Source organism: Gracilinanus agilis, chromosome 2, assembly GCF_016433145.1.
Source record: "Gracilinanus agilis isolate LMUSP501 chromosome 2, AgileGrace, whole genome shotgun sequence".
Taxonomy (NCBI): Eukaryota; Metazoa; Chordata; class Mammalia; order Didelphimorphia; family Didelphidae; genus Gracilinanus; species Gracilinanus agilis.
The window spans coordinates 672,135,469-672,154,960 of record NC_058131.1 but is presented as its reverse complement, the minus strand read 5'-3'; the positions used below and the strand labels follow the sequence as shown (position 1 = coordinate 672,154,960).

The window sequence follows — 19,492 nt, the reverse complement described above, 5'->3', positions numbered from 1 at the left end:
TTGGCTACATCTGAAAATAAATGTTTCATTCTGTGCCTCTGGTAAAACACCTCTTTGCCAAGAGGTGGAAATCAATTACATTTTGCTTTCATGGTTGTCATATTACACTGTTGTCTCAAATTAAAATCCACACATCATATTACGCTGTTGTCTCAATCTAAAATCCCCACATCTTTTTCATATGAATGGCTGTCCACTTGGGCTTCTGCTGATTTTGTGAATCCAGGTATATGACTTTACATTTCATTTTCTCAGATTCATTCCAGTGTTAAAGTTTTTTGAACTCTTAAGATTCTAACATTGTAATTTAGTGTGATAACTATGCCTTCTAGTTTTATGCCACCTGTATATTTGATAAGCATAGCTTCTGTTTCTTTATACAAGTCATGGATTAAAAAATACTAAGCAACTTAGTACTAAGCATAGATACTTGAAGTATCTTGATGAAATGAACTACTAAATAACTAATCTTCAAGTCTGGCCATTCTGCCCAGGCTGAATCCATCTAATTGTTCTCTAGCCCACATTGTTTTATCTTTTCCAGAAAATAGCATAACAAGTATTATGTAAACATTTAACAGTAAACAATATCCATGCCATTTCTCTAATCTACCTTCCTAAAGACCCTATTAAACAAGGAATGGGGTTTGTTGGGTATGGTTTGTTCTGGATGAAGCCATAATGGCTTTTTAGGATCACAGACTTTTCTGGATGTTCACTAGCCATTGCTTTAACAAATAGGTCCTAGGCCAAAAGTGTCAAGCACATGACCCAAAGGTTGCATGCTTTCCCCAATACTCCCAAATGCAGCCCAAATCAGATTAAAATGTAAATGGGAAAAATTTAACAATTAAAAATACAATAAAACATTAACAATATTATGTATTAAAACTAAATTAATATGTGGCCCTCAGAGATCCTTATGTATAGATTAATGGTCCCTGTTTCTATTTGAGTTTGAAATGACTGTTCTAGAATTTTATTGAAATCCTGCTACATAGCTTATTTTACTCTTACATTAGAATTTCCTTGTTAAATTGTTCTCACTTTAGTAATTTCTCTTTTTCCTCTGCCAACTTCAAAACTATTCCAAAACCCTTGTTTCCTAAAGATAAAATTTCTTCTAGATAAAATAAAAATTTCTTGATCTTGTAGCATAATGAAGAGATATTTAAGAGCTAAATATTAAAATGATTCCTAGTTTCCTCTAAATCATGCAAAGACTTAAATTCTTTAAAACAGAAAGCAACTGGACCATCTAAAAGGATATGGTGTTCTCTAAGTCATCTGGCTGAAACGGCATTTGATACTGTGAATTCTTGATATACTTAAAAGCATTACTTTATTAACTCTGAATAGACTATATTTTTCACAATAACATTGCATTAACTACAGTTAAGAGATTGTCCCAGAGAAGGAAGTTATTGGTAAATAAAACTCGATGACACTTAATTTTCTTTCTGCAAGCAGCACTATACCTTACTTATAATAAGCAATAGTGTCTCTGTAACTCCAAATAAATAGCTCACACTGCAGCAATATTAAAAAAAAATCATCATTAGTTTTCTTTGTCTTTCTCTTATAATTCCAGTTTAGTGCTTGTGGGTAATTCCCCCACAGGAATGATATTATATGGTCAATATCTAATCAAAACATAGCAAGGTTTTCTTTACTTCTTATTTAATCCTGAACCTCTTATAGAAAAAAAGTGATAGAGTTTTCATAATAATTTTCATAATTATTAGAACTATCCTAAGTGGAATGTGTTGCTTTGGAAGAATGCAAGTTCCCTCTCCCAAGCAATACCATGTGAAGGTTAGATGACCACTTTGGAGGTCTAGTGCACAATGAATTCTGCCTCTCTCTTGGGTTTCCAAGATGTTCTCTGAGGTTCCTCCCACCTTTGATTCTGTGATCTTTTTTTTTTTTTTTTTTTTTTAATTTTTTTTTTTAAACCCTTAACTTCTGTGTATTGACTTATAGGCGGAAGAGTGGTAAGGGTAGGCAATGGGGGTCAAGTGACTTGCCCAGGGTCACACAGCTGGGAAGTGTCTGAGGCCGGATTTGAACCTAGGACCTCCCGTCTCTAGGCCTGGCTCTCAATCCACTGAGCTACCCAGCTGCCCCAGATTCTGTGATCTTTAAAGGCTTCAGATAAGCTGTTAGAAGGTTTCTACTGACAACCTTGTAAATGTTTTATTAAAAAAATTCATTATCCCTGAATAATACTTGCATTATCCTAAACATACTTAACAATGGAAGTCACAAATACTTTGATTTCAAGTGAGAGCTATAAAGTCTCTTAATAATAATGTTATGTGGAGACCAGGATAAATCCTCTCTTCTGGCACTGATTTATTAGTAAGAAAGATGCAGGAAGTATTACTATATATTTTTGAAAAAAATATTTGATCATTATACAATGAATAAAGTGGAAGGACACCAGGTTCAAAATCAGAAGACATGAGTTTGGATATTGGCTCTGACATTTATTGACTATAAAGCCAAAAGCAATAACAACAACTATTTATGTAGTGCTTTAAGGTTTTCAAAATGCTCCACATATACTGTACCATTTGATTCTTACAAGAATTTTATGAGTTGTGTTAGTCAGTCATCATTGTTGGATGAGGAGAGTCTGAAATGATTCAGAATCTCATCCAGGGTCAGAGCCAGCGAGTGCCTGAGGTAGGATTTGAATTGAGGTTTTCTTGTCTGTCTCCCAGTCCATAGTTTTATCTACTGCACCACCAGATTGCTTTGTCATTTTAACTGTTAGTGTCCTCATCTGTAAAATGAGGATAATGGTCTGTATACTATTACACTAGAAAGTATAAAGAGCTCTTTACTTGTGAAGCACTGCCTATGGGATAACCAACCAAATCCATAAGATGATGCTGAAATATATAGTGGACTATCACCATATCTACATATAGGGAAGAGTCTCTAATTTTTCTATAGATTCTAAAGAAAACCCAAGAAGGAATAAAAAATGAGGGATAGAATATGCTGAATTTTGTCTGATTTTCATTAGTCCTATGATGATAACTTTAAAGCCCAGGGAAAATAAGTTAAATAAAGTAGCAATATTCTGGTCTCCATTTGTGTGTGTGTGTGTGTGTGTGTGTGTGTGTGTGTGTGTGTGTGTGTTACTAAGAATACTATTAAATTGTAAGGAAAAAGTTTAATATAATATGGATTAGACATTTATTGTACCTGTCAGTCTGAATGACAAAGGTTCAACTCAAGAGACAAATGAGACAAGAGTAGGGCAGTAAAGCAAGGTTTATTTGGAGCAGCAAGGAGACCCAAAGCCAAGATTAGCAAAAGAGTCCCGGGGGAAGGGAGACAGCAAAGGGGAGCCCAGTGCTAAGAGAGTTGTCGAGGCAGTCCCCTGGGGGGAAGGAGGAAAGGAGCAGCAAGGAGGGGCCCAATGCCAGTAGATGGCTGTGGAGTCCTGTCTGAGTGGGGAGAGATATAGGGTCTTATAGGTTTGGGGAAGGAAGAGAGTATAAGGAACAAGGCAACTTGGATTGCCTCTATTGGTTGTCTCTGGGGAAGGTGAGCTACTTGAATTAACTCAACTGGATATCCCTGAGGGAGGTGGGGAATCCTGCTTTCTGGGGGTGGGGGCTGATTCTCAGGAATGATATTCAGCCATGCAGGAGAGCCTGAGGAACAAAGCCCTGGTGTTCTGTCAGGTGTTTCTGGGGCAGGTGTTGGGGGCCGGGGCTTTATGTTCCTATAGTCTGTCAGTACCTTTCTCTCTTTATCAAGGATTAATTTAATATTATTGGTTTGAAAGCTTATAAATTTAGTTGGTTTACATATGAATAAAATAATAAATGACAAATTTTATAAACTGAGACTAAAGTTCAAACTCCAGAAAATATTATGAAATGAACAGATTTCATCTATCCAGCGACTCTGTGGTTGATAGCACTTTATATATATGGATGACATTTGCTTTACCTAGTTAATGAGCAAACCTCATTAATAAATATCCTTTACAAGGCTTACCATTAAATGCAAGAGTATTTGGCTTAGCTTGACATTAGTTGCTGTTGAGACTTTTCAAAGTTTGAACTTAAACTGATGATATTTACTCCCACATATTTCTTTCTCATTCACTCATATTCATTCATTCATTAATATAATTTAATTTATTTTTTTTCAGACCTATGATTTTACCAGTGGAAAGAATTTCTGATGTAGCAATTCCTTTCATTGTATAGATCTACGACTTCTCTGAAATTGGTCGTAGAAGTGCCTCAGACAAACATCATCTCCTTCCATTCCTACTCACATGATGCTGAGTAGTGTTAGAAAAAGTCATGCCATTATGCTAAGTAGGTCCAATATAAATTTATGTTGATCTAAGCTCAATTTAGATGAGTCTTCATTGCAGTAAGGTAATTCTTTTATTTCTCTCTAATTTATTCTCTATCACATTTCCCATAGCAAATGTATGAATCTCTTCTCAAATTTCTATATCTTCCCTTGCCCAGCCTCTCAAGAGAAGAATCTCACCTTGTTAATGGAAAAGCAAAATCCTTTTCTTGAACTCCCTCTTCTCTCATAGTTTTTATCTCAAAGCTGCTTAGTACTACCCTATTTCTTCTTTACTTCAGACTTCAATGAAGGGGTGATACTTCCCACCAAAGACAAACCTTGTACGGGTACCCTTGATCCAATTTCCAATATATCACTCCTACAATTATTCCTCTATTTCCCTAATCTTCACTCTCCCTTATCTACTAGTTCCTTCCAAACTGCCTTCAAAAATAGCTAGATCTTAAACATCCTTAAAAAATCCTCACTAGACTAGAGAAAGCTGACTACATTTGTTGTCTCTATTTTTCTTTCCTGTCACTCCTCACACCTTTAAAATCTAGCATCTAACATTATCACTCAACTGAAAAGGCTCTCTCTACCCACAGATGTAATTATTATCTTTATGCTGATCACTCAGCGGTGTTATGAGTAAGATTAGATTAGCTGGTTATCCTGGGAAGGATATTGTATATGGAGCCAGAGGATGTGAATTCGAATCCCATCTCTACCATGCCTTATGTAATTCAATCTCTCTGAATCTCAATTCTTCATCAATAAAATAAGGGATTTGGCCTGGATTGCTTTGAGGTCCCCACCATCTTTAAATCTATGATCTTACGTATCTAGCCCTTGTCTTTTCCTGAACATCAGTCCCACATCACCAACTGCCTATCTGACATTTGGAAGTGGATGTCCTGGAACCACTTCTAACTCAACATGTCTAGAAACAGAACTTTTCTGTTTCTGAAAAGGGCCCTGATATACTCTGAGTCCCTTAGATAAAAAAAGCTTTATATCATCCTCAGCTCCTCATTCTCTCTCACTCCATATATCCAATGAGCTGCCAAGTATTATTAATTCTACTTCCATAAAATCTCTCACAAGCATATACTCTTCTACACACACAGTTCAAGCTTTTATTACCTCTCAGCTGAACTACAGCAATATTCTACTAATTGGTCTCTCTCTTCTCTTCCAAAAACTTCTATACAGTTCAGCTTGTGAAAGCCTGAGTTCACCAGATTCGCCAATTACAGAATCACTCATAACTGGCAAAGCATTTTCAGTAGAATGAGGTCAGAATCTAAACTACAATGAGGTGAGCAGTGAGTGAGAGAGAAATTGGAGGCAACAAGTGGGGACTATCATTTCTTAGTGTTAAGGGTCCTTAGAAAAACTATTAATATTTAGTGAGCCCTTCATTTTCCCTCCAATGAGCTGGGACCTGGTTGTTCTCTTGGGTGGTTTTCTGATTTAACATCTGACAGTGTTCAGATTCCCAACTGCTGAAGGAAAAATATACTTGGGTTGGACTGAAAATTCTAGTTGTTAAAGCTTTCTTTAACTCATGCTATAAAAATCTATAAGTCAGTCTGCCAGAAACTATTTGAATCACAATGTCAGGATGTAAACGAATAGGATTTATGAAGAAGGAAGAAAAAAGAATATAACAAAAGCATGTCCCTGAGTTATCATCACAAATCATGCTTGGATGGAAATGGTTCCATTAGAAAGGACATATTCTCCATCTTTTACTGGTGCCATCTGTGCACTAACAGCATCAACAGCTGCAGGGACTATTCATAATATAAGACATAAATAGCTGAGAATTTAGGTTGGCTTAACTTGTCTTGGAGTAGATGCGTGAAAACTAGTCTTACAGTCTGCATGGAACCGTGCTCAGTAGTTAGCAGAAATTGTATAAATGTTGAATGAATGATGTAGCGGGTCTTCTCACTGTTAGTTTATTCTCATGTTTCAAAGTATATGTATTTGAAACTGCTAAGCTAATGGTTTTAAATAGTCAGAAACGTGATGACAGCAAGGGTTGGTTGGATATGGAGAAGCCTGGGGCACTGATGGATAAAGAATGAGAAACTCTAAGGCTTTTTAGAGATGATCTAGTCACTCTCTTTCATTCATAAAGGAAGTGGTGTACAAAGGAGTGAAATGATTTACCTACAGTAATATTACTAGCTAGTTAATGGAAAGTCTGGTTTAAAAGCCAGCTCTCCTGATTTCTAGTGCGATATTGCCTCCCTATTGGGAGATTTTATTATCAATAAGAAATGCACATGAAAATTATATATACAAAATATAAACTACCAAAACTCTGGCACTTTTAGAACAGGATTAATTATGAATGTCTTTAAATGTGATGTGAAATACTTGATTCCCAAGGCATGTACAAAATAACACATTTTAAGATCTCAAGTACACTTTTCTTTTTTAATTGCCTTGTTTGCAAGCTTCACTCCAGTCCAAAGCAAAATTTCTACTATTGTTAGAGCAATTTTCAGTGAGTTCATTCAGGCAATGGGCATATAAATATAAAAGCAGGTCCATAAGCTACTTAAAGATGGGAACTATGACAACTTTTTGTACTGTCTGTAACTATTATCATAATATTGTAATACCTACATGTAATAGGTATTAAAAAAATCTGTTGAAAGTAAGCACAGCTGAAGATAAAGGTAAAGATAAAGGTGTGTGGGTGGAAGGGTGGCTGGATAGAGAAAGTAACAGAGGTTTTTCATGTACCATTAAAAATATGGGGAATATTACTTTTTAAAGTTTGGGATTGAATTTTAAATTAACCTTTTGCTTATGTTTAGAGAAATTATAATATATTATATTAAAGAAATAATATAGAGCTAATAATATTCACTTGGTTTCTCCTCTTTATGCCTTAAAATTTTTCTTTTTATGGGATGGAATTTCTATATGTAAGAAAGCATTCAGTAATACACAGTCAAATAAGTTAAAAAAAACAAAGCAGTATTTTCCCTGTCTGGAATTTGGAGTTAAAAGAACTCAAAGCATGCCTTTAAGATTCAGTGGGACATATAACCATGTTAAATCACTGAGTCACTTTTCTACTTTTAGAAAAAGGAATTGGGGTTTTATTGTTAAAAGATCATGATGGGAAAGGAGACTACAGACAGAAACATAAAACTTTTGCAGCATAATCTTTTTTTTTTTAAACCCTTACTTTCTATCCTAGTTAAAACTCAAGGAGGAGGGCAAGAGCTAAGCAAACAGTTTAAATGACTTGCCCAGAGACATAAAGCTAGGAAGCGTCTGAGGCCAGATTTTGAACCCAGGGTCTCCTGCCTTAAGGCCTGGCATTCTATTCACTAAGCCATTTATCTGTTCCTTGATTAATTCATTTAGAGACAACTACTGGCACAGTAGATAGAGTTCTAGACCTGGAATCAGGAAGACCCGAGTTTAAATTTGGCTTCAGACACATATTAGCTGTGTGGTCTTGGACGTAAGTCACTTAACCTGTGTCTGCCTCAGTTTCCTCAACTATAAAATGGGGAGAATATTAGCACCTACCTTGCAGGGTTGCTGTGAGGATCAAGTGATAAAATGCATGTAAATAAAGTGTTTAGCACCTCAGCACAGTGTCTGACACATGGTAAGAGCTATATGTTCATTCCTTTCCCTTCTCTTATTCTATTAATATAGTCTACTTTTCCTCCCTTTCCTTCTTTTACCTATACCCCAAAAGATATATTATTTTTATTAAGAAAAGCTTATACTTACTGGAAAGAACAGTTGTGAGGAAGATGTAGTCAGAAAAGGAGATGAGTCCACACTCTCCAAGTGAGAAAAATATGCTGTCTTCATCAGCAAATTTCTCTCGTTCCTGAGATATTTTCTATTAAGCATTCCGGCCCCCCAAATAAAGAAGATAACAAGTTAGTCATAGAACAATAAAAGAAAGAATCATTATTTACACACAGTGGCATCAAGCTATTTCTCAGAAGCACATTCTTGAAGGCCATTCTAAATCAATGGATCCTTTACAGCCTTCAAGAATACAGAAATTACAAGGAACTCTTTTAAATTATTAAATCAGACAATGTAGAATTGGCAAATAGCAGAGTGTCCCAACATAGTAGGTAAAAAAGCCTTCTAACCACATATTGGTTCAAGCAAGGATTTATTGTGTGGTTTGTTTCTAAACTGGATCTACCCTCTTCCATAAGACCCAAGTGAAAAGACATCAAGAAGATCTCTTTGAATCTCCCACTTCACTGCTTTGTTATACACAGAAGCCCAGAAAATTAATTCCTGATACTCTTAATTATAAAGGTCTTTATCTAATGTTCCAATGTATGTTTATTTTGGTAACACAGCAAAATTAATTCTCCAAAAAAGAATTTGAACTAAAGTGTGTTTGCCAAGTTTGGGCTTTCATTTTTAGTAGTATTTAGTTTAGTTTATTTATTGACATTTAGTTTACCATGGTTATTACTTTTGATGTCATCCTATGAAGGGCTCTTTAGAAATTTAGCTTTTACTCAAGACAGATATACCTTTTGCCTGTGAAAAGAGTTAGGGCTGTATGTCAGTACTGGCTCTTTGGGCTTTCCTGATGACTACACTGCTCTGGATTACTGAACTATTCTGTGTGTCTACTTTGTATTTTCACTTCTGAGCCAAGTCAAAAGCCACCTGATGACTTTATAGCTCTACATCTTTAAACACTGAAAAGGATCCATCAGGGTTAGACTGGGTACTGAGTATCATCTGTGCTAGAAAAAAAAGTAGCTATTCAAGAACTTATCATACATGGGGATATCAAAATAATAGAACGTTAAAGAAACTAAGTGCAATTAAAGTCATATTAAGTCATGCAAGCACATATAAGCAATGCAAAATATAAGCATAACTTGGGAAGAGTATCAGAAAACCAAACCAACAAACACCATCAGGCCAACAGCCAGCTATATAATTGACCCATGGGTTACCTCAGTCTAGTGGGGATTCCATCATACATGAGATAAAGGAAAGGAAACTCGTTAACCAATCAAATGAAAGTACCACAAGAAGCATCAGTGTGTCAATGTGAATGGTAATCCTTACAGAAGAGAAGGATGATGTGGGGCAACCTCAAAAGGGCAGATACACAAGATCAATAACAGCAAAGAAGCACTTTGGCTTTAGTGGGTGGCATCCACTGGGGATAGGTTCTCATTTCATTTGTGTCTATATCTAAAGATGAGTTCTTTTAACTAACAGAAAGAATAATGAAAATCCAGAGTCCAAAAACATCCACTTTAAGGAAGCTATGAGCCCATTCCAAATTTGCTTCTCTACCAAGATACTGAATACTATGGTGGAAATGGGAAAACTGAAAGAAGTCCAGAGTGGAAAAGTTTTCTAGTGGGAGATTTAGGTTTAAATCTATCAAAATATGAATAAAAAAAACTCCCAAATTAGTCAATATGCTGCAAGAGAGTGTTCATTTTGGGATAGATAAATGAGAATGAAGGAAACAATAACATATTAATGTTATATTTGGGTGCCCTGAAGAAACTGCAAATCATGTTCAAGAATTATCTCATCTATGCAATTATATATATGCCCACATGACATACACAAGATTTGAATTTTCCACAAAGAGCACAACTTCTAAGAGAATGCTACTAGTTCCATTCTCCTCTCCATCTAAAAAAGTAGAGACAGAGATAGAGGGATCTACCTGAGGTCAAAATGAGAAGGAAAATAGGATAGAATTATGGTAGAGGAACCACAACTTTTGCTTCTTAACCTAATAATCAAATGAATCACCCTGCCTCTTAGAAAATAAAGTATAAATATGATTTTTATAAATACCACAACAGTAAAAATCTCTATATAGCAAAGTGGTATCTAAGTTTCTCTTCTTTTAGACAATTTTAACAACAGAATTTAGTCTCTCTTTTTTTGTAGCAGAATATGACTTGACCTAATGAAAAAAATTAATAATTGCAAGGAAAGTATTAGACAATGGTAGCACATTGATTTCTATCATGTAACAGATCTATAGTGTTCTAGCCTCTTGATTTCTGCTCCTATTGTTTTATTGTCGGTTATTTTCAAAGTAAAGAAAGACACAATATACATCAGATGTTTTAAATCAGTCACCTTATCTTTTCAAATAAATTTAGCAGAAAATGAGTGGGGCAGCAAGGTGGCACAGGGGATAGATTGCCAGGCCTGGAGTTGAGAGGACCAGGGTTCAAATATGGTCTCACACATTTTCTAGTTGTGTAATTCTGGGCAAGTTCCTTCACCATGTTTGCCAAGCCTTTGCTTTTCTGTCTTCGAGAGTTGTTACTAACACATAAATAGTTTTTAAAAAATTTAATTAAATCTGAAAATAATTTAATGGTTTAACTTCTGGATAATTCATGATAACAGAAACATATTTGGTTTTTTTCCCAATGGTTAAATTCCCACTAGTGAAAATCAACACATTTCATTTTTAATTATAACTACTAAATATTGTTGACAACAGCTTTATATCTTGTTTATGAGAGACAATGTAAAATAAAAAGTTGTGGGCACACTATTTCCATCCTGTCTTGCAATTTCTCTATTCCGTTATGTGTAATTTTACTAACATATAAAGCCATAATCTTTCTTTCTGAGGTAGGAAGAATTTTATGGGAGTGCTTTACAGTTTAGCTTTTAAATTAATTTTAATATCAATTAATTGTACTTATTATTTTTGCATTACTCTAATAGTAAACAAAATACATTTGCTGGCTAAATACAAAGCATTTTATATGCACCTATCATTCCCAAGAGTTTGTAAATATCCTTGCTAACTGCCTGCAAGGATAAAAAAAAAATTCTTTCAATTTATCATAGACATTAATGGCACAGACAGAAAATCAGCTGTAGAAAAACATTTTCTTAGATTACTTAAGGCTAAAATATGTATTTCTAGTCTAAAAGGCCAACCAGAGTGGGAAAGAGAAGAAAAAAAAAAGAGGAAAAATCCTATCCTTACCAGAAAAAATATTTTTGAATTATTTTATGCCACATGGCTGCTTCTGGGCAAGATAAAATCAATGAGATAAATCCATCAGAGATTACTTCCTCAAATCAACACAGAATAATCATAACTTCTGAGTGTGTATAAAATGAACTTTAAGAAACTAAGAATGATGAAACTGGGCAATTGAGAAAGGTCTATTTGGATAGTTTTCTCAACTTCAAAGTAATAGACTGTTAGTGGTTAAAAGCAAAAAGAAGAACTTTTTGCATATGTGAAATGGACCCAAAAATACTAACTACCTCAGAGAGTATACAAGAAAAATTAATAATTTCTTAAAATTCTATGCAATCCATTGAACACAAGACACATAAAATCGAGAGCCACTTCTTTCTTTAAAATCCCCTTTTCTTTACTTAGAGAGCTTTCTTGGCTTCTAAGCAAGGAGTCACTAACATTTAATCCACCCTCTCTCTTCTAGGAGTTTTGACATATACTTCTTCAGTTTTCAAGGTGAGGGAAGTACAGACCAAGAATGATCAGAAAACAAATTACAGAAAGAGTAGTACACTAAGGACATAAGAAAATGTTTCTTCCTGGGGCAAGAATAGCTAAATAGTAGACATTGTCCCTTTTTCTGTCCTATGAGAGGTCCTGTTTGACATACACCTCTGGAGAGTTCCATGCAGGCTTCAACAAAAGCTTCAAAACTCCAGTGAACTAAAAATGAGGAACATTTTCCCTTACTGCTCAGAAGTGGCCAAATTATTTATATTCTCAGCTGATTTATGAGAATCTATAAACTTGAGTAAAGTTGAGTTTGTTTGGCTCATTAGATGGAGTACTGGGCCCAGAGTCAGGAAGACCTGAATGTAAATGTGAACCCAGACAATTAGTGGCGGTGTGACACTTGGCAAGTCACCTAAATTTTGTTTGTCTTAAACCACTGGAAAAGGAAATGGCAAACCATTCCAGTATCTTTACCAAGAAATTCCTATATGGGGTCAGGAAGAGTCAGTCAGGAAGAATAGGACATGACTGAAAAATTAAGCAATGACAATGTATCAGAAGAAGCAAGAAAGGAATCTTGAATATATGAGATACAAATCAAGTATACTTAAAGCTTTAGTCAGAATAAAATTGACCTAGGCATTCTAAAAAGACAGAGGACCATCCTCTAAATCAGTGATTCCCAAAGTGGGCGCCACCACCCCCTGGTGGGTGCTGCAGCGATGCTGGGGAGTGGTGATGGTCACAGGTGCATTTATCTTTCCTATTAATTGCTATTAAAATTAAAAAAAATTAATTTCCAGGGGGCTAAGTAATATTTTTTCTGGAAAAGGGGCGGTAGGCCAAAAAAGTTTGGGAACCACTGCTCTAAATGAAACAATGTCATGAAGAAGACTGAATTTCTCAGTATAGCTCTTGATATTATCATATTCAGTATATACTTTTGAGATTGATTCAACCAAGACTACATGTACATAACTACAGGTTCTAACTTCTAACAAACTCTTAAAAGGGAACATGAAAATTAAGAAAGTGTTATAACATTCAAATACAAAGTCACATTTTATCAAGACCCCATTCTACTTAGTTGAATTTCTTAATGTAGGCTTTTTTGTATAGCACATTCAGAATAAGTTGTATCAATGACACTTGAGTGTTCTGGAAAAAAAATTTTCTTTAAAAATGCAAGGTAATGTGCAACTTAGGACAATTAAAAAAAATGAAACCTGTTCAATGACCTAAAAGATGCAAAAATACAAGTTCACAAAAACAAGGATTAAAGAGTATGCTTTATAATTGTTTAGTAACTTTTTCATGCATAATCGAAATTGCTTTCCAGAATGGTTAGACCCAAAACCAACTACAAAAGTTATTAATGTGCCTGTTTTCCTTTATCTCCTTAATTTATTATTTTCACCAATATGAAGAGTGTGAAGTGAAACCTCAGAATTGTTTTAATTTTCATTTCTCTAATTATTAGTGATTTGGAGCATTTTTCTATATGGCTATAAATAACCTTAGGTTCTTCCTCTGAGAAGTACCTGTTCATATCCTTAAATCGTGTTCAATTGGGAGAATGGTTCTTATGCTTATAAATTTGAATCAGTGCCTCATAACATCTTAGAAATGAGACTTTTATCAGAGAAATTTCCCTAGTTGTTTCCTTTCTAATCTTAGCTGTATTGGATTTGCTTGTGCAAACACTTTTTAATTTTATGTAATCAAAATTATCCATTTTATGTTCTGTGATTCTATCCCTTGTTTGGTCAAGGATTCCCTACTTTTCTATACATTTCATAGGTATTTTCTTCTGTTTCTTAATTTGTTTACAAGGTGATCTTTTATATCTAGGTTACATATACATTTTGGAGTTATCTTGGGGTAAAGTGTGAGGTATTAGTCTAAACCAAATTTCTTCCATACTGTACCCAGATTTCCCAGCAATTTAAATTTAATAATGAGTCCTGACCCTAGTAGCTGTGGTTTTTGTTTACTGAACTCTAAACTACTAGGTTTATTTGCTTCTATGTGTTGTACTCCTCATTTGTTCCACTGATCTCTCTCTGTCTCTGTCTCTGTCTGTCTTTCTGTCTATCTCAACAAATCACCAACTGTTTTGAGAACTAATGCACTATATAGTTTGTTCAATGTTTAGTGCTGGTAAGCCCTCTCTATTAATAATTTCTTTCATTTTCCACTGAGATTCTTCATCTTTTATGCCTTTAGATACATTTTATTACTTTTTCTACACCTACAAAGTAATCCACTGGTAGTCTGATTTGGTATGGCACCAAATTAGTAACTTAGCTGTAGGAAGTAGTAATTATTATATTTATGTCTTAATTGAAATGAATATCTCTAAGTATTTAGGTCAGACTATGTTTGTGGTTTTTTTTTTAAATAAAACACCACTAACATTTCATAGTTGTATTTATATAGTTCTTGTTTGTATATTGGTAGGTAGACTGCCAAAGATCAAAGAAGGAAGATACGTGCAAAAATATTTATAGTAGCTCTTTTTGAGATGGTAAATAATTAGATACTAAGAGGATGTCCATCAATTGGCAAATGGCCAAACAAATTGTGATATATGAATATAATGGATTATTGTACTCTAAGAAATAAGCAGTTTTAAAGAGAGATGGAAAGACTTGTATGAACTAATGCAGAGTTCAATATTATAAAAATAAAAAAAAGTTTTTGAAAAGTTAAGAAATTTAATCAATTAAATGATCAAATGATTCCAGAGGCCTGATGAAGGATGTTGTCTATCTTAGACAAACAAATAAAGGATTAATACACTGAATAAGCAGCATTTTAAAGTTGCTTGCAAAACAATATTTATCATTAAAAGATCAAGAGTCATACATAGATTTAAAGGTAGAAGGAATATGGAAGGCCATAGAATTCAAGATCCAGAGTTGTAAGGGAATACAAAGGTCACAGGACCCCAGAGCTCTAGTGGGAAGGGACCTCCAGTACTCTCCTGCCCAACCTTTTCATGTTATAGTTGAGGTCATGAACCCTACCTAGTGAGGTCCACTGACTTGCCCAAAGTCAGGTAAGGGCACTGTGCATCCTGTGACTTCATACCAGACCCCTCCCTCCCTCCCTCTCTTTCTCTCTCTCTCTCAAACCCTTACCTGCCATCTTAGAATCAATATTAAGTCTTGGTTCTAAGGCAGAAGAGTGGTAAGGGCTAGGCAAATGGGGGTTAAGTGACTTGCCCAGGATCACACAACTAGGAAGTATCTGAGGCCAAATTTGAACACAGAACCTCCTGTCTCTGAGCCAGGCTTTCAATCCACTGAGCCACCCAGATGCCCCCCAGACCTCTTTCTGTATTGTATCATGTTCTATGCCTGCTGTTTCATAAAGTAAACTGAAAAAAGGATATGTGTTAAGAAATTAATTTAGGCTATCTTTCTTTGTAGATTCACACTGGGAAAATCTCCACATTGACACTTGTTCCTCATGACTTATATGTATTTTATAGTCTGTCTAAATCCCTCAAGAGCTACTGAGTTTGTACTACAAAAACAAAAAAAGTCTAATGAGCAGTATTTCATGTTCCGCCCTTAAGGAAAGAAATTGATATATTATTTAAAGCTGATAATATTTCCATCTGAAGGGAATGAAAACACATTCATTAAATTTATCCTTATAATTTATGCTTACATCTCAGAAGCCATGTGGTATACAAATATATGTTAAAGATCCAAAAAGTTACCAAACCTAAGTGATTATATATAGTTTCCAAACTAACACAAAATGCTGCAGAGTAAGAGAAGAAAAAAGAAATAAACATTTATATAACAGGCAATATGTGTCAGGCTATGTTAAAGACTTTACTAATATTATTTCATTTGATCCTCACAACAACCCTATGATGTAGGTATTGTTATTGTCTCTACTTTACAGAAGGGGAAACTGAGGCAGACAAGTTAAGTGACTTGCCCAGGATCACAAAGCTACTAGATGAGATCAGATTTGACTCTAGGTTGTCCAGACTCAAGGCTCAGTGCTCTATCTACTTCATCAACTAGTTGCCTCTAACAATAAAATGGACTAGCAATTTAAAAAAATTACTCCTTATAAAAACTGGAAAAAGGTTATTTTAGAGGCAAAGTCAGGAGGGAAAAGTTTAATTGTGGCATATTCCTAATTAATGAAGTTTTGAGATTCTTCATTTACCTCACTTCTTTCTCAATTCTCAATTAATTTGGTTAGAATGAAAAGTGTTATGTAACAAACTGTGGTAGGGTAATAATACTCATCCTGTAAGCTTCATTCTGACCAAAAGCAATTTTCTTTTTAGTTCTAACCAACCACTTTTGGCTTTGCAGAGTACCCAAAACAGGATGAAATATTTCTTTTTCCACTGATAAATGACTACATGTTGAAATACAATGTTTAACTAGAGGCAGTAGCTTTGATAGTAAAAGAAACATACAAACAAATGCTTTTACTGATAATAACACTGATCACCAAAGAGAACACTTTGGTTTTTTTTTTGTTTTTTTTGTTTTTGTTTTTGTTTTTAAACCCTTAACTTTTTGTGTATTGTCTCATAGGTGGAAGATTGGTAAGGGTGGGCAATGGGGGTCAAGTGACTTGCCCAGGGTCACACAGCTGGGAAGTGTCTGAGGCCAGATTTGAACCTAGGACCTCCCGTCTCTAGGCCTGACTCTCAATCCACTGAGCTACCCAGCTGCCCCTTGGTTTTTAATTATGATCTATTTCTACCTCATAATAGCTTTGTGAGCATATCAGATCCACAAGAATAAATCCCTTTATTATTTTCCACAATGCTTTCCTTATAAATTTCCTTAAATGTGGTTTTGGGCCACAAATATATACATACATATATGTATATATACATATACAAATAAATATACATATATACATATATGTTCAAAGTGAAATCTGTCAGTTTTTTTGTTTGTTTTATTTCATTTCTGAAGTCTTAGCCAATCAGATGTTGAACATACTTTGATAGAACAGCATGGCTTCAACTCATGTGAGCTGTAGCATCTCCATATAATCCTTTCACAAGAGGGATCAACCTTAAGAATCCAGTTTTGAAAAAACAATTCATTGTAATAACTTCCCATTTAGAGAAACATAATTCTAAAAACAACTAAAAATCTTTGTTTAAATTCCTGTTTAATTCATACCAGGGACATTCATCACTTCTGGAATTCTTCCTTAGATGAAGAATATACTCATTTCAGTCATTTATAAAAAAACATAATTACTTAAGTCTTTATATCTCTTTAAATGTATCTCACACTCACATGAACATACAATCCTAAATGTAGCTTGAAATCTTTGTAAGAGGTTGGACTGAATCTTCTTCAAGCAAGAGACAGCACGAAGGTCAGCTGCTCCAAAAAGAAATGTTTGCTAACTATTCCTCCGTTAGGCCTCCTCCCCCTAACAGTCTCTGCACCCCCACGGTTTTCCCCTCCAGCTGCATCAAGCAAATTTCCCTTGTGGTTGAAGAACAAGATTCGAGCCAATGATGTGGTTCCACATAACTCTTAATGGATCCTAGTGTATGATGCTGTCTAAGCATTTTTGATATAGGCACCATTTACAGAATAGGCTTATAAATGCTTTCTGGCAGTCATCATAGGCCCCCAGAAGTATGTCAATGGGTAATCTGCAATGGGTGCAGTTTTTTTTTTTAATGAATTGAGTCTGGAACCAAAAACAACTAGAAAGAAATATGAATCAGCAAGAACTGCTCACTAAGTCTCTGGAACAGACACCCACAGTGTGTCTGAACAACTCGCCTCTAACACGTGAGGCATTTACAAAACTGACACGGTGAAGAAGTGACGTCCTTAGAATACAGTGAGCTGAACTGGAGAGGATTCATGTGGAAGGAGCCTGGGGTCTGGGGCCAGGACATCTGGATGTGAGTGCGGCTTTGTTCTCCCAATCTACGTGACTTCGAAGAAGTCTCTTCATCTCATTAAGCCTCAGTTATCCCTTCTGTCAAATGATGAAGAAGAGCAAGATAGTCAAGGTCCCCTTTTCTCTCTACCTTCAATGAATTGGGTGCTGGTTTAATGCTGCTTTCACAAAGTTTGATTTGGATGAACAAAAAACTCACCTACTTGTTTTTTCTGAGAGAGAGAAATTACCCTGGGACCCATTATTTTTCTTTTTAGTTTTTTTTTTTTAAACCCTTACCTTCCATCCTGGAGTCAATACTGTGTATTGGCTCCAAGGCAGAAGAGTGGTAAGGGTAGGCAATGGGGGTTAAGTGACTTGCCCAGGGTCACACAGCTGGGAAGTGTCTGAGGCCAGATTTGAACCCAGGACCTCCCGTCTCTAGGCCTGGCTCTCAATCCACTGAGCTACCCAGTCACCCCCCACCCATTCTTTTTCATGTCATACTAAATTATAAACCTACATTTGTGATGAAAAAACTAAACATGCAAAGATTAGCATTAATATGCATGGTCATGTTTGTGGTATAAATCAACACCAACAAAAGCAAATGAGCTCAGTTAAGCCCACATCTGGAAGCAATAAAACATAAAATAATCCTGTTGCCTACTGGTTAATATTTGGAAAAAACAGGAATTTTAAACTTCCCTTTTCGAGTACCTTATAATGAAGCTGCTTGTGGAATTTAAAGAATCAAATGAAAGGGGCTAAAGCCATGATTGTTAGTAGTGGTGGTACCCAGAGACTGGAAACACATTTATGGGCATTCCTCCCAGCAACACAGTAAATATCCATCACCATTTGTAACAAGCTGCATTTAAAATGCAAGATCAGCATTCTATACCACAAATAGAAATGAAAACTCCCCCTAAATCCTCTACTTTCCACAGGCAGTAGGGATTGGACATGCAAAGACGGAGCCCCTGAGATAAAAGCAAGCAAAGAAAGCCTGATCTGGGGGCAGCCTAGAAAATAACTTCTCCATATAAGGACCTTTGGAAGTCCAAAAGATGCAAGTGTGTTGCCAAGATTTATATTTGTTGAAGGCAACACAAGAAAACTCTTCCCCCACTTCCTTTGGCAAAGAAAAATCTTTTTAAAACAAATTTTCAAATTTCAAGACTCTAAGAAATCCACAAGAGATCCTTGAGAATGCAGTAATACTTCATCTGGAACCTTTGATCAACAAGGATATAAATTTTAACAAGAAGAAAGTTTGGGCACATGCTCTTATTGATATAACAAAGATCAAAACAAACTAGTTAAAAACTGGTTAAAGTTGACTCTTATTCCTTTTGATTAAAATATAAATTAAAAAATGTTTTCATGCTACCCAGAACTGTAGGTTAAAGAACCAGCATTTTTCTGGTTAAAAGAGCCAAGTGCATATTTGGTTCCCCTATCAGTTTCTGGGTTTTAATAAAGCAAACCTAATAAAGGGTATAGCTTTACAAATTAATTTAGGCAACTTTTTTTTGTAGAATCCAAACTAGAGGAAAATTTCAGTATTGATTATTTCAAGTTACTTGTATGCACTCTAAATTCTAAGTCCCAGGAGTGTAATTTAAGTTTGAGTTTGTATTTCAAAGAAGACCAATAAAAGGCATTTAATGTTCTTTTGGAAGAAAACAACTTTGACATAGCACTTCAAAATGACAAACTTTTCACCTAAAGAAGAAAGAGACTAAA

The 19,492-nt window shown here is 35.2% G+C and overlaps 1 protein-coding gene across 2 annotated transcripts in view; it reads right to left on the bottom strand.

Annotated features, from left to right (window-relative positions):
* Window positions 1–19,492, bottom strand: part of MICU1 (mitochondrial calcium uptake 1) — a 240,744-nt gene that overhangs the window by 130,967 nt on the left and 90,285 nt on the right. The window contains exons 7-8 of one of the 2 annotated variants that reach the window (XM_044659090.1): window positions 9,318–9,323; window positions 8,107–8,221 (exon numbers count right to left, since the gene is read on the bottom strand). In XM_044659090.1, coding sequence (XP_044515025.1) covers window positions 8,107–8,221; window positions 9,318–9,323 — 121 coding nt within the window. The remainder of the gene's footprint in view (window positions 1–8,106; window positions 8,222–9,317; window positions 9,324–19,492) is intronic. The other variant, XM_044659089.1, reaches the window with a different exon arrangement.